The sequence below is a fragment of the Lactuca serriola genome, chromosome 2 (assembly GCF_051521515.1).
Source record: "Lactuca serriola cultivar US96UC23 chromosome 2, Lser_US96UC23_V15, whole genome shotgun sequence".
Taxonomy (NCBI): domain Eukaryota; kingdom Viridiplantae; phylum Streptophyta; class Magnoliopsida; order Asterales; family Asteraceae; genus Lactuca; species Lactuca serriola.
Window position 1 is genome coordinate 164,194,705 of NC_136409.1, and position 26,750 is coordinate 164,221,454.

The 26,750-nt window shown below is 34.4% G+C and overlaps 3 protein-coding genes across 4 annotated transcripts; all 3 read right to left on the minus strand.

Annotated features, from left to right (window-relative positions):
• Positions 1–327: 327 nt before the first annotated feature.
• LOC145087258 (G2/mitotic-specific cyclin-2-like) lies at positions 328–3,145 on the minus strand. 2 transcript variants are annotated; one of them, XM_079025184.1, is made up of 9 exons: positions 2,904–3,145; positions 2,552–2,720; positions 2,176–2,221; positions 1,973–2,083; positions 1,767–1,892; positions 1,552–1,641; positions 1,217–1,459; positions 844–1,121; positions 328–753 (listed from the first exon to the last, which is right to left on the minus strand). In XM_079025184.1, exons 1-9 carry the CDS (start codon positions 2,959–2,961, stop codon positions 621–623), a joined length of 1,254 nt encoding a protein of 417 aa, XP_078881310.1. In that variant the 5' UTR covers positions 2,962–3,145; the 3' UTR covers positions 328–620. The 2 variants fall into 2 exon arrangements, with proteins under 2 accessions (XP_078881310.1, XP_078881311.1); XM_079025185.1 differs by having other exon boundaries at positions 1,217–1,438; positions 2,904–3,143.
• A 3,172-nt stretch (positions 3,146–6,317) lies between these two features.
• Positions 6,318–10,634, minus strand: LOC145087259 (uncharacterized). The gene is made up of 14 exons (XM_079025186.1): positions 10,365–10,634; positions 10,193–10,268; positions 9,644–9,754; positions 9,268–9,365; positions 9,048–9,131; positions 8,836–8,972; positions 8,691–8,763; positions 8,535–8,580; positions 8,301–8,410; positions 8,121–8,228; positions 7,969–8,025; positions 7,799–7,860; positions 7,381–7,690; positions 6,318–7,295 (listed from the first exon to the last, which is right to left on the minus strand). The coding sequence occupies exons 1-14, from the start codon at positions 10,428–10,430 to the stop codon at positions 6,732–6,734; spliced, it is 1,902 nt and encodes a 633-aa protein (XP_078881312.1). The 5' UTR covers positions 10,431–10,634; the 3' UTR covers positions 6,318–6,731.
• Positions 10,635–13,330: 2,696 nt separating this feature from the next.
• LOC145087260 (uncharacterized) lies at positions 13,331–17,639 on the minus strand. Its single transcript, XM_079025187.1, has 16 exons — positions 17,327–17,639; positions 17,149–17,230; positions 16,923–17,030; positions 16,745–16,842; positions 16,558–16,641; positions 16,327–16,463; positions 16,171–16,243; positions 16,026–16,071; positions 15,805–15,914; positions 15,613–15,720; positions 15,461–15,517; positions 15,311–15,372; positions 14,898–15,225; positions 14,400–14,816; positions 13,661–14,281; positions 13,331–13,568 (listed from the first exon to the last, which is right to left on the minus strand). The coding sequence occupies exons 1-16, from the start codon at positions 17,390–17,392 to the stop codon at positions 13,548–13,550; spliced, it is 2,418 nt and encodes an 805-aa protein (XP_078881313.1). The 5' UTR covers positions 17,393–17,639; the 3' UTR covers positions 13,331–13,547.
• Positions 17,640–26,750: the final 9,111 nt, after the last annotated feature.

Sequence of the window (26,750 nt, forward strand, 5' to 3'; positions counted from 1 at the left end):
TTTTTTATACTTGACACGAACAAGACACGAAAACGAATTCGAATTTTGATTTCGTCCCGATTTCGTTTCGTGTCGTGTCATAAATTGACACCCCTAGTTTAGGGTTATTACAGATTTCTATATTTTATTTTGGGTAAGTTTCATCTTATCTAATTTTGTCTAAAAACGCATGATAATTTTGTTTAAAAAATGTTTATCGAAGTTTTTAACTTTATTGATAACCACTGAACCACGAGTCATTTAAATGCACAAATTCGAAGTCTAAGTAGCTAAAATTGTCCATTGTTTGTTAACAAAAGCATAGAATATCACTTAAAATCCACAAAATGAACAAAGAAATCATAACTTCAATTTGTATAATCATTTGGTTTTTGTCAAAATAAACAAAGAAATCATAACATCAAATTAGTAAAACAAAATATGTTCAATATGAACATCACAAGAATCCCCAAATAGTCAACACACAAAACCACCCCCTCCCCCTCCTCCCCCAAAACCATGGGCAACAAAGGAAGTTGCTAAAATTATTTCCTAAAGCACACACATGGACTGGTCATACAGCCCATCTTCATACTAGTTCCATTGCATATGGTACAAGTCACTGTAGCAAAATGGATCTCCTATACATGAATCTTCGCTGACTCATTTTTTGCTGCATACCCAAACTTGGACGTGTTGTACTTCCTATAAACACCAGTCAATCTCCCAACTCCTGCCTTTTGATGATACCCCACAATCATTCTTGAACATTCCCTAAATACAAGTCAAACCAAATCCAATATTAGAAAGTCAAACTCATTACATAAATCTTTACAAAGTTTCAATATTCAATCAATCGCTTACAGAAGTTGATCTTCAGTGTAGTTCGTATGCCATTGGCATGTCTTGGACCACTGATTCACCCCATAAAGACTGCATTGAGCTGTGTAGATCGAAGCTGCAGCCATGAACGATGGTGGGAATTTAAGCATCTCGTATTCCACAAGACAAAGCTCAATCAAGAAAAACGACAATTGCTCAAGTTTTGAATCCGATTGAGCTGCCTTCAAGAATCTTTTCATGAACACATACGCTGTTGGCAACGACATGTTGAATTCTAACGTGTTCAACATTAACTTTTCCTGTCGCCAAAAGGGGAAGAAAACCATTAGTTTTAATGATACAACAATCAATAAATAAGATCAAGATGGATGAAAAAATGTTGACTTTTTAGTACCGTTTCAAGAATTTGACTTCTTGAGTAAGCTTTATCCGATATGAAAACCAAATCGTCAATAACAGGGACTGAAACTTCTTCGTATTTACAAGCCAAAAGCATGGCGACCAAACCAACTAATTGCAAATTCTTTCTAATCACAGATTGTTTAGCTAAAAATCGGTCAATGAGGTTGACTGTCAAGAACAATGTCTCATGTTGAAGGTCAAACTTGTGGTGTACCTGTTTGATTTTTGTTGAATTCTGTTAGAGAAATAGAAAATCGTTGATGGGTATCGGGGAGTTAATCGACTAATCAAGTTCAAAATTCAAAATTTTGAAAATTTAAAAGTTACCTCAACGAGCCAATCAATTAGTATAGCTCTCATCTTCTCGTTTATGTCAAATTGTTGTGTCATATAGTCTGGTGACACCAAGCTACAATTCTGCAAACAACATGAATTAGTTAGTTACATTTGATTTTGTTTCAAAGATCAATTCAAAGAGAGTGATGATTTCCATTTTTAGTATCAGAAAGTCGAGTAATGAGTAATGAGCATGGTTTTTATACCTCCATCCTTCTATAATGAGCATAAAGATCTTCAACATATTCGACAACAGCAAGCTCATTTTCATTATCACAAATGTCAATATCGACTACTGATTCCTCGAAAATATCCTCCATTTCAACCTCCTCCTACCATATTTCGCAAAAGTCAAACTAACGCCCTCAAAAGAATTTTGAGTTAAACACAATGATAGAATTAAAACAAATACCATATGATGATCTCTTTGATCCGACGTTGTTTCTGATGTTTCCAAGAACATTGGCACAGGTTGATCTTCCCATACACCAAAGTCGTCATTTGAGGGATTTGACTTAATCTCCTGGTAAATTGATTGAATTAAGAGTCAAAATCTTTAACTAAGTAGTGAAACGTCGACATGGTTTGTAGAATTTAGAATGAGATGAATTGTACCTCAGGGAAACACTGTTTCTTGTTGGCAATATTTGCAGCAAGTTTCCTTATTTTAGAAAAAAAATCAGATCAAATTGTTAGTCCATAATGTAAAAAGATCATAAACATTATTCCGAATTAAAATCCAATTTTGACTTAAAGAGTCAATTTGAATGATTTATCAGACCAAGTTTCTTAGATAATCTTTTTAGTAAATATAATCTAGCTTTTAATAAAATTCTCATTACTGGAAAACGTTTTTATGCCAGAAACTAAAAAGATCAAAGTAAACTTTTAATTTGAAGTTAATAGGATTGAATGCGAAACTCAACTTGAATGTCTTACACTATCAATGAATAAACAAATAAATAAATATAAAATATAGTAATAAACATACTGCGATGAAGCTCTCTTGTTAGCAACACAAGGATGAGGTTGAGCTCCTCCTCGACATCCGCCGGCGCCGCCGCCGGCACCTCCCAAATTCTGATTAATCACACCCAATACTCTCCGGTTATGTACAACTTCCGTACCGAACTTTCCGCCACCCATAACGTCTTTTTTACCTATATACCCCCAAGAAACATAATGGAAATAAAAATCAAACAAGAACCCAGATATTGTAAACAAGCTCGGATTTAAATACTCAGATTCGTATTCAAATCTGCAGATTTCAAGATTCAAACATTGAAGTAATGAAGGTGCCGCAAAATATGGATCTAACTTAAGTCAATGGCGCTAAAAGATACCTTGCTTATTTGCGGGTTTCATCAAAGCTGGATTGTTCTCAACAGAATTAATCTCCATTGATGAAGAATCAAAAACCCAACTTTGAAAATCTCTGTGATGAAATATCTTGAATATCAAGAAACCCACAAATCAAAGAATCTACGAATGCAAGCAAACCAATCGCATTTAGTTCAGAAAACGGCAATGAAATCTACAGAAGATGATAAGAAGATGAAATCAGAAGAAGTGAATAGAAGTGTGTATGAAGGTGGCCATTATATTTGAAATCAACGGCTAGAAAATCTGTCCGTTGGATTTAAGATAATCAATCTCATTACAATATTCGGCTTGCGTAATAGGAATTGTATGAATTTACTTTTTCCAGAGTAAAACTTGCTAAGTTCAAGTTTATTATGCTTTATAGTCATGTGTATATTTCATCAAAATCTGTATTCTGATCTGAAATAGTTATTTTTTAATCTGGAAAAAAGGGTGGCGCTTTTTAAGGGTCTTTGTACAGCAACGGTCACCTTTGAGGTTTTTGACACGTGTCATGTACGCGTTTCTACGAATATTGCTCATAAAGAATGCGTAATAAATGATTGAGATCATAAAAATAGTAATATGTATTATTTCCTATTTCGCTTATTTCCAAATAACAGAAATAATTTTTAAGAAATTAAATAGTTTTCTACCTTTTATTTTTATAAATATTCTTACCTATTAAAATTATGATATGTGTCATCTTTCCACCATTCAATTTGATTTTATTTGATATATTTCTAATATACTTTTAGTTAGATAGTTAAAAAAAATATGAAATGACGACACTTACCATAATTTTAATTGGTAGAAATGTTTGTAGGCATAAAAGGTAGAAGAGACAATTTAACTTCTCATAATTATTTGTATAAAAAGTAACATTTTATGCATTATGTAATATCCTATTTAAAAAATAATTTTGTTTAAGTTATATTAAATATCTATTATTTTCACATACAAAATATATATGTGCAAGACCGAGAAATAAATATCGGTGTCTCGTTTCTTTATCGAAGTTAAGGGTTTTATTTGGACTTTAAATTAAAATGATATGTTGGTAAATTAACAATAATCTTTCAAATTTATGTTAAAAATTAAGTGAGGTAATATTTCTATTATTTGTTATTAGTTATCTTTAACAAAATTGTAATAATCACTTCTTGTTATAAAATTATAAATTAATTATTTGCTATTTTATATAGTAACTTACAAAGCATTGATTTTATCTAAAAAGTTAAAAATATATGATAAAACTGAAACATAAAAATAGGTTTCTTTATATTCAAAACTAAATTATGAAATCTGATAAAGAAGGAAATCATTATACATTGACAAAAGATGGTAACTATTAAAGGAGAAAATATATTTTAATAAAATTACTTTGAGTACACGTTAATTAAGTAAGCAATAATAAACTCTAAATATTCATATAATATTGTTTACATGATATGTAAATTTTTTTTGTCAATTAGTAGTTAGTATTTATAGTTTTTTTTAAAAGTGATTATAATTTAGTTTAATTTGTTTCTATTTAACACCGATTTTATTTTTGAAAACATAAACCTAACTAGTAGAGTAATATAATAATTGATAGAGTTTGCACTTTTTGGAAGAGGAGAGAATTAGAAAGGGCCAAAGAGGCGCTCTTGCCCACTTTCAAGGGTAAATTTGTCTTCTACAATCCGGCTCCTCCTTGGAGTTTGGGCGCATGTTAGCTCTCTTTCAACGATATATAAACAAAGGATTAAAAATTATAATTTTCGTTTTATACATATAATTTGTCAAAAATAGTTAATGTAATGCCTATGAATAAAATACTTAATACAACTTTTTATGAAAAATAAATTGTGAAATGATAAGTTCCAATATACTTCTAATTATTGTTGATAAGTAAATAAGTAAATTTGGAAATTCAAATTTTCACGAAAATGTTAGATTTTAAGAATAATTAAAAATGGAAACTATTTGTATGATTAACATGTTTAATAAAACACTTACATCATGATCAACGACTATCCAGTATCCACATTAAATCTTTAATCTCTGAGGGATTATGCAATCGATCTTGGTGTTTTATTTGGAGCAACAAAGTATTTTACATAAAAGGAAATGTTCAAGAATCTTCAACGACCACTTGTTTGGATCAACGCTATTAAACTTTTTTTATTAAGATAATCTACTTTGAAAAATCGATAAAAAAAATTAATATTTCATTATTAATATATTTTTTTCTTATCCAAACTATCAATTTTACATTCAATCTTTTTCGTCTTAAAATATTATATACTTAAAAGATCTACCTCGCTGTAAGGTGACAATTATGTCGTGTTCGGCTTGCAGGTTGGTAGATCAAAAAACTTAATCTAGACTTTACTCATAAATATTTGTGATATCTTACTCAATTCTAACCCGAAAAGAAGTTATATATTAGTCTTTATTATGTGTTTTATTTGATAAACACGCTTTTTATCTTTTTAATCTAATAAAATAAATGGGTTATGGATCAACCTATGCAATTATTTATAAACCTGAATACAAATTGCATAATACACAGGTTGTAGATTGACATATCAAAAAAAACTCAACCCAAAATATTCATCCCTACCTAGTAGTTAAAACATCAAAATGTTATTGGATGGTATTGTGAAAATGAAATAGTGATAATAAATAAATGAATTAACTTATATTGTTTTTTATTGTAATATTTAACAATTCTTTAAATAAATAGAAAACATATAACATGGTTTTTTATATGAAATAATTTAACTGACAAATAAGGGTATGTGGTCAGTTCCTATCTCTTGCCTTAATTTATTAGGTTGTCAGAAAACCACCTAATGTCCAGTGGGGTTGCTTTTATGTCATTTTACAACTCACACTGTGCTTCACCAAATTGTACTGTACAACCAAGGATCATATGATAAAACTTGTGGACATTGACATCGTTAGAAGTTGTTAGTTTGTTACAGAGTGTTCAATGTTGGTCGTTTAAAGTTAGAAACGAGTATGTAATTTAATTTCTTCAAGATGACTACTTGTTTAAGAATTTCATCTTCTCAACATTTGTGATTAAAATTATGATATTTGATCTTTACTTGAATAATTTATTAATTTATTTGGCTATCGTGAAGACATAAAATAATAAAAAGTTCCCTTGTTGACCAAGTCAACAACCTTTAATCAGTTTATATCAATAAAATAAGAGACCTGATATATATAACTTCAGCAGAATCTTGAAACATCCACAGTAAATTTGTCGATTAGCAATTAGCCAATAACCAAAGAGAAAACATTAATTTAACATGACTACTACTAAAAATTGGAATTTTACAAGATTTCTCAAGAAAAACGACTTGTAACGAAAGCCTAAGATATAATATCGGACTGACTAATTGAAGTAAAACAATTTATTAGTCAAAATCAAACACTGTAATTTTTTATGAATTAAAAACAGTACACCTACCTCATCATCAACATACTACACTAGTCACTATTATTGGTTTCATTTAGTGAACATGTCATTAATAGCCTAAAAATGAAATATGACAAAGGAGTTGTATGATATTATAGTTGTTGATTGAGTCAGACTCAACCTCTTATTAGACCCAGAAAGAGACATATCAGAGAAAAACATGACCAATCAGAGGCTTCTAATTGTGGTACAGACAATCTGAATCTGACTGAGTCTGACCAGGCCTCTTATCAGGCCCAGTAAGAGGCATCTCAAACAGCCCCAAAATGTTATCTGAGTTTAATTGCAAACAAGATATGGAAGAAGCAAAGGTGAAGGTGTTCCAGATTAAGATTCACTTGAAAAGAGACGACAGAATGGACAATGATCCTTTCCTTTTGTTGTTAAGGCTTTGTTCTTGAGTTATTGACTTTAACTCATCTACTTTTAGGGTTTCTGTTTGAGCTTCTAATTCTAATTCAGATGGGAACTTTTCATTTCCTACTGATATGCTTTCAAGTTTCTGGATTCTGGATTCAAATGTGTTCATCTCTTCTGCCTTCTCCACTGCAATAACTTGTTCATCTTTATTAATCTTTTTCACCTCTGTAACTAGTATATTTTGCTTCTTTCTAGTGCTCCATTTCTGCTTCAAATGGGCATCATTAAGTAGCCATAATCTTGAATCAGATTCTTCTATAAACTGTTTGTTTTCATCTTCTTCATCATCAACCCTACACCCCAAAGTATTCAAGATGATCTTTCCTAGGGCAAATCTAGTTTCTGAAACATCACCCTTTCCAAGTAACCCATACTCCATCTCAAAACAACTTCTTCCTTTATTGTAATTCTCCACATTATGTGCAACAACATTAAAAAGTTGTGCAGCACCATGTCCTGAGTTCTTGGATATGAATACCTGCAAAAAAAATAGCAACAAACATCTACCTAATTAAATCAATGTCATTCAAAATTTCAAATACAAACCAATAAGATTGACTTACTAGACGAGGGAGTTTTGACTTTGTTTTCTGCATCCTATCTGTATCTTTCACCAAATCATTAATCGAATCCAACACATTCAATGCTAATTGGCTCACTTTTTCAGAAAGTTCATCTTCATCAGATATCAAGTCAGATGATTCTGATTCTGAAATTTCGGGTTTAAAACTAACTGGTGATGGACTACATTGCCTTACAAACTCAACACCAGCTGTCCATTCTTGATGATATAAAACAGAAGCCAAAGTCAAGACTACTAAAGAATCTTGTGGTTTTTTTACAAGTGCTTCATGAAACGCCAAAACTCCAATCCTGTGTCAAAAACTCAAATCAATAACATTTACACAGCTTCAAATGTACAATGATTGTAACTAACTGATATAAGTAGTAGCTTCAATTCAAATACATTAACTAACTTACCATAATCGATAGGTACATGGATGATCACAGCTAAAAAGTTTATCCATATGCGAAAACATCTTCTGAAAAAACAAATTACATTTGACAAATTATTACCCAAAGTAGAAAGAAAGTCATAACTCATAATAAGTTAATAACAATACACATGTAGATGGAAATGTTTTAAATACCATTAACATCATGCTACATTGCTCAGATCCAGAAGTCTGTCTAGAAATATATGCAGCCTACAAATTCAATCCAACATTTTGAAAAACTTTAACTATATTCTTTCATGAATCATAACAAGAATGCAAATATTACAATGTTGTTGAATTATTACCTGAAATGGGAACAAAATCTCAAGAATGTGATATTTGTGAAGCAGACGGATTGAAGATTCTGCAGCTCCATATGACAGCATATAATCAATCTCCATCATGATCCTGGTCTGAATAAACAAGCTTATATCACAACATAAAATAATTGTAATAACATATATTTTTTTTTTAAAAAAAAATACCTGGCTTAAATCCAATAAGGATGAAACATGTTTATGAATTGCTGACTCAATATCCTTTGAAAATGATAACCCAAGACGAGCTGCAATTCTCAATCCCCTAAGTATTCTTGCTGAATATAATTATACAAATCCATGATTAGTTCATCAAGATTAAAACAGAAACTAAAATTTGCAACTATAAAATTTCTTGATAAATGGAAATATATGATTAGAAGAGTGATGAAATGAACTTACCACAGTCCTCTGTGAATGACAAATTAGCAGGTACTAATGTTCTTAGCTGAAATCACATCACAAATAAGTGAATAACAACAAACTTGAATTGGTCAAATTCAATGAAAACAATGTGAGCAAATACAAATGATTGTGTTGTGTTGTGTTGTGTCTTACTTTTAGCTCCAATAAATCTTTCATTCCATTGGAGTAATCATAGATCTTGTGCATAAGAGGGTCAAAGAACAAGCTGCTTCAACAAAATCAAAGAAAAATTAAACATAAATGAACCAAAATCATACACAAGAGTTGCAAAGAATACCTGTTAACAGTGAAGTCACGATGCATGGAGTTTTTCCAAAGTTTAAGGTCTGATTTGTCACAGTTTCTAGGCATGTGAGATACAAGAAATTTTTCTTTATCTTCAGAATGTTTTGCCAAAGTCTTGAAACTGGATACCTGGTATTATAAAACATACAAAATACATAATTTGATAACATTAAACAGAAAGCTAATTTGAATATAAAAAGGCACCTCAATAATTGAACCCTTTATATGCACCATACATATAGGAAATCTGCGCCCCACAATATGACATCGATGAAACTGCTTCTTAATCTGCAAAAATAGCAATGTACTTAACTATTAAATCAACATACAACATACAACATACATACATGATACAACTACTATGGATCATGATTACATAGACATGTAAATGGCATATGAATGGAGTAGTTTCAATGAAGGAAACCTGATTAAGATCAGCTGTAGTGATAACATCAAAATCTTTTGGTGTTCTATTTAGAAGTAAATCTCTCACACAACCACCAACCAAGTAGGCTTCAAATCCTGTAAACAAATACAACTTTTTTTAGCTTGAAGCATATGAAGTAAAGAGAATCATTGGTGTGATAATTATCATAGAACACAGAAAGAATGATAGAACATTAGATCTGGTTATGTCCAAAACCATAATAACTAATAAGTATTGCTTTTTGGGGGGAAATGCATTCTCATAAGTCATAACCCCCTACTGAATTACAAAAATATCCTACACCCATATTACCTATAAATGAAAGGTGGAAAAATGCTCTATATAAAGTAAATGTAACATGAACAGAAGTAACCTTGGGTTTGGAGAATCTTTAGAAGAGTATAGGGAGCCGAGGGGACCATTGTTCGGTTTATCCCTAATGATCTGGAATCCATCTTTTTCCATTTAGAAATATTGATTTCGCCTGACAAATATCATCAAGTACTTCAACTCTATTTCACGAATTGCAAATGGGAATGAACCCAGGAAGACAATTACAAGCTTGGATAATCCGTTTTAATTTTAGGTTAGAAACATGATATGCTCCCTCAGTTCGCAGAAGGAGCTACACTTTGATTTGGATGTCCTTCCCGATAAACATTTTGTTAAATTCATAAAGAGTCATACGAACAGGCGAACAGCACAATGCTGATGTTAACAATTAACATTGCAGAAAACTCAACATAAACGTTGCTAGGAACATATAGGTTGGACATGCAAAAAATCAAAGTGTAGCTCTATTATACAAAACTTAAGCATCTGATCATACCAAATGCAATACAAACAAATTGCTTCAAAAAATTCAAGTGATGAGGTATCCATTTGACAATTTCTTTGTCGCATATACAGAGACCTAACATACCTGGTTCAAAATCCGAGCCCTTGTCGCTACGAGGTCGAGGTTTATTTCCAACTTCAGCGTATTTATGGTAAAGACACTGCAGTTAAAAAGTTGCAAATACGTTGCTCACCAAATGTTCGATGAAATGCTTAAAAAAATACAAAAGGTTAATGTTACAGATAGGGAGAGAAACCTGTGATGGAAGAAGGATTTTGAAGCGAGAAAGAAGGGTATGGCGTTTAACGGATATCCCCGCCATGGAAACGTCAAGAAGGGGGCAGTTGCCACGGCGGCGTTATTGGTCGGGAGGTCATTGAAGGGCGGGCGAAAGGGAGGTCTGCGAGTCAAATCCTAGTATTTATACTTTCGTACTTTTCCCATTTGAAGATCGTATGACACAATCGGGAAAAAATAGTTCAACCAAAAGGCATCAATGCTCGAATATAAAGCTAAGCAGTTTGATTAAAAATCAATTAAAGATTGTACCTGTTGAATATGCAAGTGACATTTTTTTTCATATCGACACTTTCAAGTCATTTATTTATAAATGGTTTTTCTTTAAGTTTATATAAGTTCTGATATGTCAACTAGATAAAATGTAAATCCAAAAACATTCTAAATAAATAGAAGGTTACGAAGGTTTATATTAATTATTTTTGAAATTGTTAAAATTTAGACCAAAAAGAATATTAAAGAGCAAAACGGATGAAAACTAACCAAACTAACCGGGGTTGGTTCTAGAAACTCAAAATTGGTTCTAGAAACTAACCAAATTGTTTTTACAATTTGGTTCTAGAAACCGGGTTGGTTCTAGAAACTCAAAGTAATATAAACTAAAATTAATGTTCTTACATAAAAATAAAAATAAAAAAAAAAAAAAACAAATTGTTTTCAACAAATAAACACCAAAAACACATAGAAATCTGCAACAACATAATAACTCATTGAAATCAAAATAACAGTGTAAAAACAAAAAAACAAATAGAAGTAACAAATAGAAGTCTCAAAACTGTTCAAAATCAAAAGTGAAAACAATAACTAATGTCCTAATCTAAAATCTGTAACAAAGTAACAATAAACAATCAACATGGAATTGATTATTGATTCTCAAAGGCCAAATCACAACAAGTCAACAAACATGAGCATTTGGATTTTGGCAGTCCTAAATCTAATCCGAGAAATTGAGACTTGAGAAAACAGGAGCATATATATATATATATATATATATATATATATATATATATATATATATATATATATATATATATATATTAAGAAATGGCGTAAATTTCAACTTACTGGGGGTCTTGGTAGTATAGGAACATACCTGATTATTGAGTTGATTATTGAATATTGATTCCCAAATCACAACTGAACTACCGGACTACAACCTACAGGAACAGGAGAACCGTTGAACCGGAAGAGAAGAAAGAATGACCTAACATACCTCATTTGATTGGTTTCTAATGACACTGTGACAACTTATTTCCGATGAATGGCGATTGTCGATTGGCAATTTGGCGAGATGGTGAGTGGTGAGACCAGGCTGCACGCGTCAAGACTCCAGCGATGAGCGGCCAGTGAGGCAACGAGCGACGATGGGGATTGGGGGCGGAAGATACGATCAATTCCACTTTGTGCTTCACTCTTTTGGTTTGGATTTTGGAAATTGGACTATGGGAGGGGGCACAGCCCATATATTTGAAACTAGGAGGCCTATACTAAATTTTCTAAAGTCATATTTGCTATTTGTGATCCAAATATCAGGAGGGGGCCACAACCCCTCCTGACCCTACATATACTCCGCCAGGCAAATATTATAAAAGATTAAAAAAAAATTATTGTCATGCTTAAAACCCAACATGCATCAGTGACTGGTGAGTGTCTTATTTAATAAAATTGTTCAAAACATGAAAGTGTCTAAAAACACCAAAAGCTCATATTTCTCTTTTGGCAATTCATAAAGATGGTCTTAGCCAGTATATTTCATTATTGTCTTGATTCCATTATTTCTGGTTGATGAGATATCTCCAGTTTGTCGAAAACATAATTGGACTCCATTGAGGAGCATATAATATGTTGTAGAGAGCTCTCGAATTTCAAATATTGATACGATATAGTTAAAGAGGTTTTTTAAGCATTTAATCGCATTGAGGTTTCCGCTAAGAAATAAGTAAACTTATTGATTACTCATCGAAAAGAAGGTCAACACTTTTGACATTTTGGTTTTAGATGCGTAAAAGGGAAACATGTATGTATGGATCTAACAAATGTTTCTCTTTTAGTGGGCTTAAATAGTGTTGTTTCATTATGAGTCGAATTGCTTTAAAAGTTGCATCATACAAAATGACAAAACACGAAAAAAAAATATGTATGAAAAACAACTCATGTTTATACCATTTGTGTTTGATATATTTGGGTTTTTTTTTTTGCACCAGAGCTACGGAGCTCCTCAATAGATTCCAATAAGTCATGTATACTAAAGTTATGAGCACAAAATATATAGATGTAGATCGCAGTTTTTAAAAGATTTATTTTAGCTATCAGTAAAACTAATTATTAACGCCACATCTTTTTGTCCGTTTTCTTTTCACCAAAACGTATGAACTATTATTAGTTATAGGACTCTAGTATGAACTCTTACGTTTATGTGTAAAATAAACTTCCACAAATACGAAAAATACATTTTTACTTTTTTTTAAATCGCCTACTTCTTATAAAACGTCATCTTCTAAGTTTACGTATTGGATATTTTTATAAAACGTCATCTTCTAAGTTTCTATTTTCTTTGGGCTTCTAATGGGACATTGAAAAACGTTATTGTTCTCCTACTAGTTATAGATGACACGCATCAAAATACATACACATCAGGTTCGAAGTTTTTTCCAAAGCACTCATCGCCCATCTACAAGAGGTTGGGAACATTATAGAAGAAGAGGACGAATGTACAAAACTACAAAAGGCATTCTTAAATATGCAAAAATTGAAAGACGTGTCCGTGCATCAATCCATAAGAGAATTGTGTCTTTTGTGTAACTAACTGTATGCAGATCTCTCTAATATTTTGCTTATCTTTTGCTATAATCATGTCACTAACAAAAAAAGAAGATTTCAAAGCTACCATAAAAGCTTTGAACAGTTGGTAAATCACAAGCAATATTGGCCAAAATTGGAAATTATGATTTTTATCCAAAATTCTTGTACATGTAAATATACTCTTCTATATTGTTGTCTAAAAAGTTGAACACTCTAACAAATTGTGTCTCAAAACTTGAAGGAAAATAACTCTTGGAAATTTCCATTATAAAATATTTAGCTTATAGACATCAATCAACAAGTGGAAAAGATTTGAGCAAACTTGAATAATCCATTTACTTCATCTTGAATCTGTGTCAGCCTGACAAGACAATGTATTTATTTTTCATGTTGAATTGTTTTCTCAAATTTTTCAAGAAATGGTAAATTTGTTCAATGTATTTATTTATTTACCTTTCTTTTAGGACATCCGGTTTTGTTGTGGCCTACTTCCTTACAATAAGAACAAACCCTTTGCTTCTTTCTTTCTCCCTTCACCTTTGTGATTTTCTTATGTTGACTAGTCTTGTTGACTTTTTCATCAAGGTCAAGGTGTTGCACATGTATTTCGGGTGTAACACTAGCAGATGCTACAAAACTACATGATTCTAATTCCTTACTTTTGTTTACTAAACTAGATGCTGCAGATTCTAATTGTATACTTTTTTCTTGAAAACTCTCAATCTTTTCCTTCTTTCTTTCCACTTGTTCATCCACAAAACTCTCAAGAAACCGATTTAGTTTTCTCATTTCAGGAATTGAATCTCTTGCTTCTTTAATTGCCATGTTGAAATTAGTTTGAACAGACCTTAAAAGTGAACTAATTCCAGTTTCATCATTCTCTACTCTTCTTTCCACTAACATTGTTGTTCCATTTTGGTTTGACTGGTTTACTTTGACTTTTCTATTTCTCTCTTCATGATTTTGAGATTCTAACTTATCATTATCAATTGAACTTTCCACCATGCAAATAAGTTCCTGTTCTTCCATGGATGACTTATCAGTTCCAATTTCTTTCTTATTTGTCATTAAATCCTGCAATTTATTACCAAATAAAAAAGACGTATGTCAAAGTCAAAGTCAAACCAACTTTTTTTCTTGATGTGAATTTTTATATATTTTTTTAAAAAGTTACATAATAGTAATACAATACCTTGTTCTTTGGATCAGAAGAAATGCTAACTACTTCCTTATGCTTTGAAAATACCCCTTTGGATTTATCTTGCATAATACTACTAAGTTTTGTAATCATTTTTGGACTTTTGGTGACAATTTCTTGTTGTAAATTAAAATTAAATGATAGTGGTGGTTGTTTTATATCATGTTTTTTGTTCACAAAACGTTCATTTTCCAGACTAGAAGAGTTGACCCCAGTTTGACCAATTCCACACCCCAATGTATTCAAAATGATCTTCCCAAGAGCAAACCTGGTCTCTAGGGAATACCCTTTTTTAAGAAGATCAAAGTTTATCTCAAAAGAAGTTCTTCCCTCATTGTAGGCTTCCACTTTATGGGAAAGAACATGAAAAAGTTGTTGAGCACTATAACCCATGTTCTTGGATATAAATACCTAAAACAAAAGAAAAAATAATCAGAAAAATAAATAATCAACAAAAACATGAAACAAATTAGATTAACAATAGTCACATACAAAACCAGAGCATGGAGAAGGAGAAGGAGAACCAGGGAAATTTTCCATTGCATGGTTTAGGCAATTTGTTTCCATCAAAACATCAACAGAATCTACAACCATAATTGCTAATTGGTTTACTTTTGTGGCAATTTCATCATCAGAAATGAACTCATCATATGTGTCTAAAGATTCTGGATCAAAGTTGACCGGTGGTTGACCATATTTCCTTGCAAACTTAAGACCATCTTTCCAACTTTGGTGATAGAGAACAGATGCAAAAGTCAAGATAACAAAAGGGTGTTGGGGGTTGTTTACTAGTGCCAGGTGGATCGCTAAAATTCCAATCCTGTTTCAAAAATATTAAAAAAAAATGTTTATTTAAACAAAACTGTTTTTGATTTTTCATATGTACAAATTAAGAAACCACTCACCATAAGGGACTTCCAGAAGGCCGATCACAAGAAACCAACTTATCCAAATGAGACAACAGTTTCTGTAAAAATATAAAAAATATATATATAAAGATGAAAGATTTATATTTTGTTGTTGCCAAAAAATAAAAAGATAGTGACTTGGCATACCATTAACATCATGGAACTTTGGTCAAACCTAGTTGCTTGTTGAGAAATGTATGCTGCCTGAAATTTTCAATAGCAAAAACCAGTAGTTTCCTTTTAGTTGTTATTATAAATAATAATAAATAATAATGCAGAAGCACTGATTCAACACTAACCTGAAATGGTAGTAAAATCTCAAGAAGATGGTATTTATGAAGCAAGGAGAATGAAGATTCAGCAGCTCCAAATGATAGCATATAATTTATCTCCATCATTGTCCTGGACTGAATAAAGAAACATTAGACTAAAAAGGTAAATATAAAACAATTATTATACCAAATCAACACTCATGAAGTTCAAAATAGCACCTGTCCTAATCTTGTAATTGATGATGTTTGTTTAAAAATTGCACTTTTGATTTCCTTTGACAATGATAATCCCAAACGAGCAGCAATTCTTACACCTCGAAGTATTCTTGCTGAATGTAAGAACACAAGTAAGTTCTACTATAAGTTTAATAAAAAAAAATAAAGATTTATCATAGTTTCATATTTGACAAAATGTATGGCTTAAAGGGAAATACACTAACCAGAGTCCTCTGTGAATGACAGTTGGGCAGGTACTAATGTCCGTAGCTGAAATCAAATCACAAATAAATCTTACCAATTCAAACAAGAGAATTAAACCATTTGAATCATATATTATAAATGCAAGATGATTATATTATATCTAACCTTTAGTTCCAATAGATCCTTCATTCCATCATTGTAATCATAGATTGTGTGAATAAAAGGGTCAAAGAACAAGCTGCTTCCACAATTTCATGATCAAAATTCAATTCATAGGAAACATGGAGTGCTTAATTGAAACATCAAAGCAGCAGAAAATACCTGTTAATGGTAAAGTCTCGATGCATTGAGTTCTTCCAACGAAGAAGATCCAGCTTATCACAGCCTCTAGGCATTTGGGAGATGAGAAACTTTTCTTTTCCTTCTGTCTCCTTGGCCAAAGTATCAAAACTAGAAACCTAGTAAAGAGCATATGATTACATAATGTGAATTGTGAGAAAAAAAACGTAAAGGAACATGAAAAGATCAGTTAACAGGAATCCACCAACTTGCCTCAACAATGGAGCCTTTTATATACACCCTACATACAGGAAACCGTTTCCCCACAACTTCACAGTTATGAAACTGCTTGCTAATCTGAAAGTGTAGTACATACATACTTAGGGATTAGTGATAATAACATTAAAAGCTTGGAACCATGTAAAAATCACAATTCATGGTAGTTTAAAGAAAGAAAAACCTGTTCCAGATGAGCAGTAGTGATGACATCGAAATCTTTTGGTGTCCTGTTTAGAAGCAAATCTCTCACACATCCTCCAACTAAGTAGGCTTCAAACCCTGTAAAAATAGAGTAAATCTTTCATATACTACTAACGACAAGAAAGTAAGGCATATATAATGCATAAAATAAATGTAACCTCTGGTACGAAGAATCTGCAGGACAGCAAAAGGGGATGGGGGTATTGTTCGAGTTATCCCCAAGGACCTTGAATCCAACTTTTTCCATTTTGAAACGTTGATTTCACCTGCAGCATTATCCACTCATGAGCTATGAATCAGCAACGATATGTGATTAAAAACCTAAGTATAAGATAGAAATCTCGAATGCTACTAAATGAAGTTTCAGACTTATTCATGGCACACCTGGTTTGAAGATCAAATAATCATCTTCGCTAAGTAGTCGAGGTTTAGAATCATCAAGTTCGACGAATTTATGGAACAACCCCTGCAGCAAAAGATATATTAAAACAGCGGATAATGCGTTCGACGAAATATCCAGATGAATATGTTCGATAAACGAGGCGTAGATAATGAAGCGTACCTGTAACAAGAAAAGTGGTTTAATAGGCAACAGAAACACATTACGTCTAACGGTTATCGCCGCCATTAGAATGTAGAAAACATGGCAGTGACGATGGTTTAGCTCGCGGCTGGAGATGACACTGGAGTAGATAAAATCGCGTTCTTCTGTCGATACCAGGCAGCTGTGTTGTGCCAAAATGCGTCGTATGTAAAATCAAATACCTGCGATTCCTTTTGACGCCTATGATTACTATGAGCTTTTTGGAGCAAATATGAGATGACAATAACCCTAATATTTTCTGAAAAACCACACTTAAACCCTTCCTCTTTTGCCACATTTTGGACATGTAAAACAAATCACGTTAATAAGGTGATTAGAAATGCTCCTGAGTGGAACAAATTAAGGGTTGTCCAGTTAATGATCAAAATGATTGTTGTTAAACCAAATAACCATCTTTTAAAAGTATAAAATTCATATTGCGTTGTATGAATTTTGCACACTTAAAGTAAATTCGTGAAATGTTATTCAACATGAAATTATATGATTATTTTACATATTTTAATATACACCCTTGTTCCCGATGTCGTTTCACTAGGGAAGTGGAGAGGGAATCGGAGAGAAAGAATAAGTCATCGTGTTCCTAAGTTTTTTTTTCTTTGAAATGTTTTGAAAATAAAAGAAATGAATTATAGGATAATCTTCCTTCTAATCTTCCTTTCAAATTAGGGAAATTTTGAGAGAAGATAATCATTGATAAAGATAACAACATACAATTTACCAATCTACCTATATAAGATCATGTATCATAACTATGCACACACACAATAAAAAAAAAAAAAAAAAAAAAAATTCTTTCTTCGGCCTCTGTTTCGACGTCCATGCTGATGCAGGCTTCCATCATCCATCATGTTTCATTTTCTTCTCCCCTGCATTCTTTTTATTGGTAGTATGAATCATCTTAATATGGAATCGTGTTTACAATATCTTTTTAGAACCTTCTTTTTCTTTATGATTCATTTTGTTTTGTTTCTTCTTCATTATTGTTGTTACAGTTGACTTGATTCATTAGGTTAACTGTGATTATATTTGTAGAACATCATTATATGAAAGTTGTAACACTCGGTTTCAGATTTGCTTCTTTGTTCGGGGCTGCGGCCCAACCATCAGTCGTCATGAGGCTTAGGGCCTTGGAGAAGAAGGAATTTGGCTCTTTTCGGATGTGGGTATTAAGGGTTTAAGTGATCCAAGTGCTGGATGGTGTCTTTGGAGGCCCATGGTATAATCGTAATTTGATAACTCGGTCTTTTATGGATTTTAGGTTTTGTGAGGGAGGTTTTAAGGCTTGGGTGTGTTATTAGAAGCGTAGGGCTTCTCGCCACCTTTTCGTAGATATAAGGTTCGTTGGAAATGGACCTAAGATGAGGAAGTTATGGCATTTTGAAGATTTTGGCAGAAATGACCCTTAATGGAAAAGGTTTGCGTTTCAGTCACATACGTGCATGCTTAAGGCACGTACCTGGGTGAGTACTCCCAACATAAGCTGTGGGTAAGCCGAACGTAATGGTCATAGTGCCAAACCCTAATTTTTACGGTTTGGGCACTATTTAAACATCTTTATGAGCTCAAGGCTTTTTCATTTCTCAACCTCCTTTGTCTTTGATTCCTATTTTCAAACCCTACTCCTCTTTGTTGGTGCATTCTTGAGCTTGGAGGTGATTTTGAAGGTCCGTAGTGTTATTTCAAGAAACTGGATCTTGGTGATCAAGTTTGGTGTAGCCTTGGGATTGTAGATCCATAATCTTCACACTTTTGGGAAGCTTCAGGAGGTAAAAAGTTCTCATCTTGACTTCTTATTGTGCTAGTTTAAGTTTAGGGCAAGATTAAGGGTTTTTATGGTGTATTAAGTTCTCCTTGTGAGTTTGAGCCACTCCAGGAGCTTGGAGTGATAGATCTTGCCTCTTTTGGTGTTTCTAGTTCATAAAAATGCTTGCTTGATGTTTAAGAATGGTCCATGCATGTTCTAGTTGGATTAAGTTGGGTCTTAATGGATTAAGTTGGTTGAAGGTCTTATGAGGTTTTGATGCGAGTACTTAAAGGATTAAGACGTGTTTTGAGTTTTGGAAAAGTCATGGTTACCCCCCTCGTAACTGATGGTACGCCCAACATACCTTCTTTTGGTCGAGATCCGGAATTCATCGAGTACACCCAACGTAGCTGAGCTATGCCCCGCGTTTGTCGTCCATATGGATTGTGGGTTTGTTGTGTTTTGGGCTTCGCATCCTTGGACCACTTTGTTGCTTTGGGGCTTTTCGGCCAACTGGGATTTGTTGTTGGCTAAGGAATTATTAGGCTTTAGGATAAGGCCCATATGGGGTTGGGCCCAATTTGGAAAATTGGGCCATTAGTGGGCCTTTATGGATCTTATAGTTTTGGGCCTTTTTGGTTTTGGGGTTGAGCCTCAGTTTTGGTTCATGTTGTGTTAAGGGTAATGTAACGATTTTTTTACAGAAAATTTTTAATTTTTAATTAATCAAAACCATTTATCAGAACCATAAATCCTCAAAACCTCTGTTTTCGATTCCACATTCATTACATCATTATTTTACTTTTAAAACATTAGAGTGTCCCAAACACACCAGTAAAAGAGAGATAGAGTGCACGTCACGCCATCACGCCTTGCTCTTGCCCTTAGGCTCATAAGTACCTGAAACAAATCAACAACTTGTAAGTGAAATGCTTAGTGAGTTCCCCCAGATCATACCATACACAATCCACATACACATATCCTGTTAGCTATTAAAGTTATACACAAACCACAAAACCATGCAATTATGAACTAGCAAGAATGTCATGGGCTACCCCACATGGTCTTTACCTAGAACTGCCATGGGCTACCCCACATGGTCTTACATCCAATACCATGGGCTACCCCACATGGTCTTCACCTAGGACTGCCATGGGCTACCCCACATGGTCTTACATCCAATGCCACGGTGTCACGCCCGTAGATCCGAGCTAGTCAAATTAGAGATAATAGGGGTCGAAAACGACTTTTTGATAAAAAATTATTTAGAAAAAATAATCTTAACTAAGTTGTAGAATATGTATCAATGGTTCTGTACATATAAAGAACGCCGAAATCCGAGTTACAACGAAGAAGTTATGGTCCGTCGAAGTTTTACAGCAAAACCGGCACGACACCAGGAGACGTAAGTAGTGAATTTACGATAGAGGACTTTTTAGCCTTAGTGGTCTAAACAAAAGTTGTAGTATGCGTTAAACCGAGAACATACAAAAAAGAACGCCCAAATCTGACTTCCTATGAGGAAGTTATGAATTTTCTAAGATTTGGCAAAAACAATGCACGACCTGAAACTCGAATTTTAGTTCGAGCGGTTTTTGGCTTACGCGGCCTAAATGAGATTTGAATATCTCATTAATAGGAACTCAACGGTAAAAATAAAGACGAAAACGGAGTCCGTATGAAGGAATTACGAATTCTTCGCGGTCATTTAACAATCTAAACTCCTCCTACTGTTAAATTTAAGATCGATCGAGAATTAGCCGACGGAGTCTAAATTAAAGTTGTAGATCTTGTTTTTACCTACGCGTGGAAAAAAAGAACGTCGAAAACAGAGCTCGTATGCAAAAGTTACGAGGTTTAGAAGTCGGCAAGATGCTGTTGCAAAAGGGGTGACGTGGCTGAATAAGGGCCAAGGCTTTCTCCCCAAGGCAAGCCACCAGAGGGTGACACCTGGCATGGACTCGACGAGTAGGAGGACCTACTCGATGAGTAGATCTGTTTTCTAGCCTATAAATAAAGGTGCCGAGCTCCCTCATTCTTCACACCTTCCCAACTTCACTTTCTCTCTCTAACACCCCCCCCCCCCAAAAAAAAAGCCTGGGGAGCGTCCTTAGCACCCGAAGGAAGCCCCGAGGCTCCCGAAGTCCCGAGAAAAATGGTCTTTCGGCTCGGAAACGCTGCTCCAGCGAAGCGCGGTTTTGCGAAAAACCGGCTGTAAGTGAGTTACGCCTACGTTATTTTTAATATAGCTTCTAATTAATTATAGTAACATTATTAGGACCTTAAAATAATTATTTGGGCTATCGTTACGAGTTATATAGTGTTGTTTAACGCTTATATAATAATAATAGCTAGAATATTAAATTAGTCTCGGTAAATACTGAACTAAACCCTAGTGGTAATGATACTAGGTTTTGTCGAGGGAAATTGTTTTAAGAGTAACGAAGTGTTGTCCAAGTACCGAGTCACCACCGTATCAGGTGAGTGCATAGTCCCTTTCATGAACATGATTTTAATACAAGTACTGATTGAAGTATTAATGATATGTTTATGTGCGAGTTAATTGATGTTGTCTGAAATACGTGTTAAAGAACATACCTGATTATATATGATGATTTAGGATAAAGAGTATACCTAAATTAATTATGATGAATATTGGGTAGTATTTTCTTACGAGTACAAGTGAGTTATACTCAGATAATAGAACTTTAGTATATGTCATTTATCCGGGAGCATGGATTAGACACAGTCATTATCCCTAGTCCGAGAGTATGGATTGGACATAGTCAACTGTCATTAATTCGAGGGTATGGATTAAGACATAGCCAGATGTCCTTAGTCCGGGAGTATGGATTAAGACGTAGTCATTCGTCCCTAGTCCGAGAGTATGGATTAGGCATAATCATTCGTCATTAATCTGAGAGTATGGATTAGTCATACGTCCCTAGTCCGAGAGTATGGATTATGCATAACCATTCGTCATTAATCTGAGAGTATGGATTAGTTAAAGCCGTTCATTTCTGATCCGGGAGTATGGATTAGGTAAAACAGTTAATCTTAGGTTTGAGAGTATGGATAGTCTCGTTGTGAGGATCGACGGGATGGGATAAGAGTTGCTTATACATATATGGTGAAATTGTATATTTTTTGAGTTCTAAATTATATATATGATATAACATTGTGGGATTGAAATCCCTATGTACTCACCAAGTAAAAGGGCTTGTAGCCCAGCGGTATCAGGTGGTGCCCTCCCTCTTTAAGGTCGAGGGTTCAAGTCTCGTCGTGGACATAGGTGGAATAGGTGTTGTTAGCTTAGGAGTAGGTTAGATTTGCCGGTTCAAAAAAAAAAAAAAAAACTCACCAGGTTTCCCAACCTGACCCACTCAGTTTATTTATATCACAGGTGTTGATATGAAGTCACATTAAACTGAGAGATTAAGGAGATATAAATCACTAGTGATAGTGAATGTAAGTTTTGTTTATGCTTATGTTTCTGTATTGACGATGACATCCCAAATGTTTTAAAATGAATAAAAATACTTTTATTCGGACATGCTTTGATAATGTATTTCTCATGTTTTACTGGGAACAAATTCCGCAAACATTTGTATTAAAAGAGGTTCTCTGATTTTTATAAAGCATAAACAAAATCGGTTTTTTTCTGGCCGAGAAAATGGGGATGTCACAGTTGGTATCAGAGCATTATTTTAAGCGAACTAGGAATATGGATTTATTTCTAGGCTTAAACTTAGAATGCTAAGCAATGATTGTGAGGAGTGTCTTAGGTAATACACATGAATTGAAACAAGCACTAACTTATTTAGGGAAAATGCCTAACATGCTTTTATGTGCTAAATGAGTTATGATGCTAAATGTATGATTGGATCTATGGTCTGTTGCCGATGGATCTGAAAACTTTATGTGTTCAGATTTCTAAACGTTTAATTACGGTATTGGAATTGTCATGTAACTTTTCAGAGTGATAAGGAGATTTACACGTCGATCGTAAATAAATTTTTTCTTATCTAAATTCTTGTCGCTACACACCGAACATTTAAATTGGTGAATAGATCGAAATGACAAGAACCCGCAGTGGAGCTAGGAATGTGAATGGAAACAGGAATCAAACACCAGTGATTGAGAAAATACCTGTTGTAGTAGCTGCTCCTGAGCCAATCACGATGGCCGGAGTTCAAGCGTTGATCCAGATGATGTTGGATCGTCAAATGGAGGAAACAAGATGTTTACTTCAACAACATCGAGAGGAACTAACGATGCCTATTGAGCAGCCCGAACTGAATGATGGGCAGTCAGAGGAAGGGAACTACAATCGGACCATTGGTCAAGCTGATGCACCGGTGATTAGAAGGAATAATCAAGATGACGGAGTCGAGAGGAATGGATGCAATTACAAAGATTTTCTTACTTGCAAGCCATCAAATTTCACTGGAAAGGAAGATCCGATCGGAGTTATGGATTGGATCTCGGAGATGGAGCTGGCCTTCATGACGTGTGGTTGCAGAGGCAAATTACAGACCACGTTTGCAGTACGACAGTTCCAAGGAGGTGTTGTTCGTTAGTGGAACACCCTGATGAAGACTTTAAGCCCCAATGAGCCCCTGCAACTGACATGGGCAGAGTTTTTGGTGCAATTCAAACGTAAGTACTGTTCAGCCCAAAACATGCTCGAGCTGGAGAACCAATTCCTAACCTTGAAGAAAGGAAGCATGACCATCGATTAATACACCAACAACTTCATGGACAAGATGGAGTTTGCTTTTGCGCCTTGTCCCAGACGAGCTGAAAAAAATTGTCAAGTACACAAAGGGACTTCCATGGGAGTATGCGGTGCCAGTACGCCATGCACTTACTCTGGAGGCAGCTATCTGGGCTGCCAAGTCTGTTAAAGATATGATCAAGGAAAGAGCCGCCAGCAAGATGGAGGCTGGCAAAAAGAGAAAGTTTGAAGGATCCTCAAGGTCCAACGAGAAGAGAAAATTCTCGAAGTCTGGTTCGAAGAAGTTCGAAGAAGGAATGCAATGGTGTGACAAGTGCTATAAGAAGCACATTAGGAAATGCTCTAAAGAGATGACCTGCTTTAAATGCGGGAAAATTGGTCATTACGCCAGCGAATGCACAACCAAGAGAGAAGTCTGCTTTAAGTGTGGCGAAGAGGGACACTTCAAGCAAGACTGCCCAATGAGAGAAAAAGCAGCAAAACCAAATGTGCCACCAAAACCGAAGGCAAGAGCATTCCAGATGATCCTAGACGAAGCAACAGACGATGAAAGAAATTAGGAGTGAGGATGGATATATGAAGATCAAGTTATGAAGAAACCATGTAGATAGTCTGTTATGGTGTAGCCTATTAGAGGCATAGTCTAGGGTGAACTTGAACACCTATGTAATAGTTTCAAGAAATAATATAAAACATTCGTTTTGTTATCTGATGTGTTGAATGATTGTGTGATTTGCTTGCATGGTGACTTGGATAAACTGCGAGACAATACTTGGGATGAGTATAAGTAGGTGTGAAAGGTAGTAGAGGCCTATACTACCGGAAGCACAGGACTCACGCTTGGATCAGGGAAAATCACAAGGTTACCAAGAAGCTAGTAATTGATTTCGTTTCATTCAAATATTTAATTACCATCGTTTCGGTAATGACTAAGAAGATGATTGTTATTCCGATCCTAATGGTCATATCGAATTGAGTCCGACTAAGATGAGTATGTTACGTGGTTCAGAGAACCAAGTTTGATGTAACATCCGACTTAAGCCGAAAGATTGAAATAAAAGATAATCAAAGCGATCGGTGGAGGTATCGTGATAGTTGCTTGTAGCTAGAAATGCTACCTTTTAAGATGAGATTAGAACATGAAGGAAAGTATATTCTGTTCTGGAAGACTCTAAGAGACCTGAGTCTAAGCATTGCAACATACGATGATAGCTCATTAGAATATGAGACGTCATTCCATTGTAGTAATAAAAGAATTTATCTTATGTTCGAATCTAATGAGGATCGAGATTGTGACTTGAAGGTCTTAATTTGGAGTCTAACGTGAGATAAGGAGTAATTGCAAGATTGAGCACCGCCTGCAGTTAAGGAGTCCAAGATTTAGATACTCATTCGAAGAAACGAGGAAGTTTTGATTATTACCTAGGATGAAGAGATAACGTATGGAGTCATTATACTGTCCTGTTTCGTTGATGATTATGGGACGTAATTGTGACAACTCAAAATTTTCTATCCTGTTCAGTCTAACACTTCTCTAAAATTCAAACTCATTCCTGCTATCATTTAGCCCAATTTGGAGTCTGTTTGAGTGTTTTGAGCCTTATACACTTAAGGGATAAGTGTTGGGGTTTATCTGTTGGATCTATAGTACAAAGAACGAGCCTGAAACACCTTTACCTGGAGTTCATGGCCACCACATGGGAGTTTACGGCCGTAAACTCCATGTGGGCCGTAAACTCCACCCCATATGATGATATGTTGGCCATTAGTTCATTCTTTCATTTCCCTTTGCTGATTTCCTCCCAAATCCTCTCAAGTATCATCCCGATCTTCGTCCCCGATCTTCAAAACTCGTAATTTTATTGTCCTAATGAGTTGATATATTACATGATCTAGTGATCTTACATGATTTCATCCGTGAAATCATTCCATTTTGTAGATCTTCAAGTTTCACCAAGAACACCAAGAACACACACTAGTGTTCTTGGCCAAAACCGACCATTCAAGCTCCTAGATCGTAAGTAATCTTGTTCTAACTTGTTGTACACTAGGGTTAACATGTTTAGAGCTTAGAATCATCAAGAATCAATGGTTGAATGAGAGTTTACGGCCAAGGATCTCCCAAGGCCATAAACTCCCTATAAGGGTGCAATGATGCCCTTTCCTCCTTCCAATTGACTAGAACTTAGCATAGAACCAACCACCACTGAGCTAGGGACTTCAAGCAACGAAATTGTACTTCCTACCATGAGTTTATGACCGTAAACTCATGGGGAAGTGGTCCCCAAGCCACAAGTTAGGGTCATTCTTGGACCTTAAACTCACCTAGCCTCTTGTTTAAGCCTTGGAACACTTAACCACTTAAGACACCTTGCCTTTAAGCCTCAAATGAAGACCCATTAGAGAGTTTATGGCTAGGAATAAAGTCCCATGGGCCGTAAAATCCATTAAGTATGGTCCATTGACCATAAACTCAAATACGATGCCTTGCAATCCTTTGTTGCAACCCAATGGCCTCCTAGCACTTGACTAAAGTGTTTTCCTCACAATAGGATGTTTATACTCATCTAATTAGTGTTATAATCACTAATTGTATATATACATATGTCTTTGTATGTTATTAGGATCATTGTGTGTGTTTAAGTTTTCACTTGACACCAAGCACTTGTCCGACACTTCCATACGATCCACTCACTACAGGTGAGTTCATACCCCTTAAATAACCCTTTTAAATGTTTATAAATGTTTTTACGGTGGGGAGGATACCAGTTGAATCATGCTAGTTAGTACATCAATCACATGTGATTAATAACTAGCATACAAATGGATTTACTACACTTTTAGCTGTTTTACCAAACAGATTACTTCAAATGACTTTCTAAAACGTTTTTAAATGTTAA

Excerpts from the sequence above, each read along its gene's own strand:
- LOC145087260 (XM_079025187.1), bottom strand. The coding sequence starts at position 17,392 with ATGGCGGCGATAACCGTTAGACGTAATGTGTTTCTGTTGCCTATTAAA. Across the intron at positions 16,464-16,557 it reads TAAAAGGCTCCATTGTTGAG|GTTTCTAGTTTTGATACTTT; the intron begins GCAAGTTGGTGG and ends GCTCTTTACTAG. Across the intron at positions 15,721-15,804 it reads CAATTACAAGATTAGGACAG|TCCAGGACAATGATGGAGAT; the intron begins GTGCTATTTTGA and ends TTCTTTATTCAG.
- LOC145087259 (XM_079025186.1), bottom strand. The coding sequence starts at position 10,430 with ATGGCGGGGATATCCGTTAAACGCCATACCCTTCTTTCTCGCTTCAAA. Across the intron at positions 8,764-8,835 it reads CGTGACTTCACTGTTAACAG|CTTGTTCTTTGACCCTCTTA; the intron begins GTATTCTTTGCA and ends TTGTTGAAGCAG. Across the intron at positions 7,691-7,798 it reads CCATGTACCTATCGATTATG|GATTGGAGTTTTGGCGTTTC; the intron begins GTAAGTTAGTTA and ends TTTTTGACACAG.
- LOC145087258 (XM_079025184.1), bottom strand. The coding sequence starts at position 2,961 with ATGGAGATTAATTCTGTTGAGAACAATCCAGCTTTGATGAAACCCGCA. Across the intron at positions 2,222-2,551 it reads AACAAGAGAGCTTCATCGCA|GAAACTTGCTGCAAATATTG; the intron begins GTATGTTTATTA and ends TTCTAAAATAAG. Across the intron at positions 1,893-1,972 it reads ATCAAAGAGATCATCATATG|GAGGAGGTTGAAATGGAGGA; the intron begins GTATTTGTTTTA and ends GAAATATGGTAG.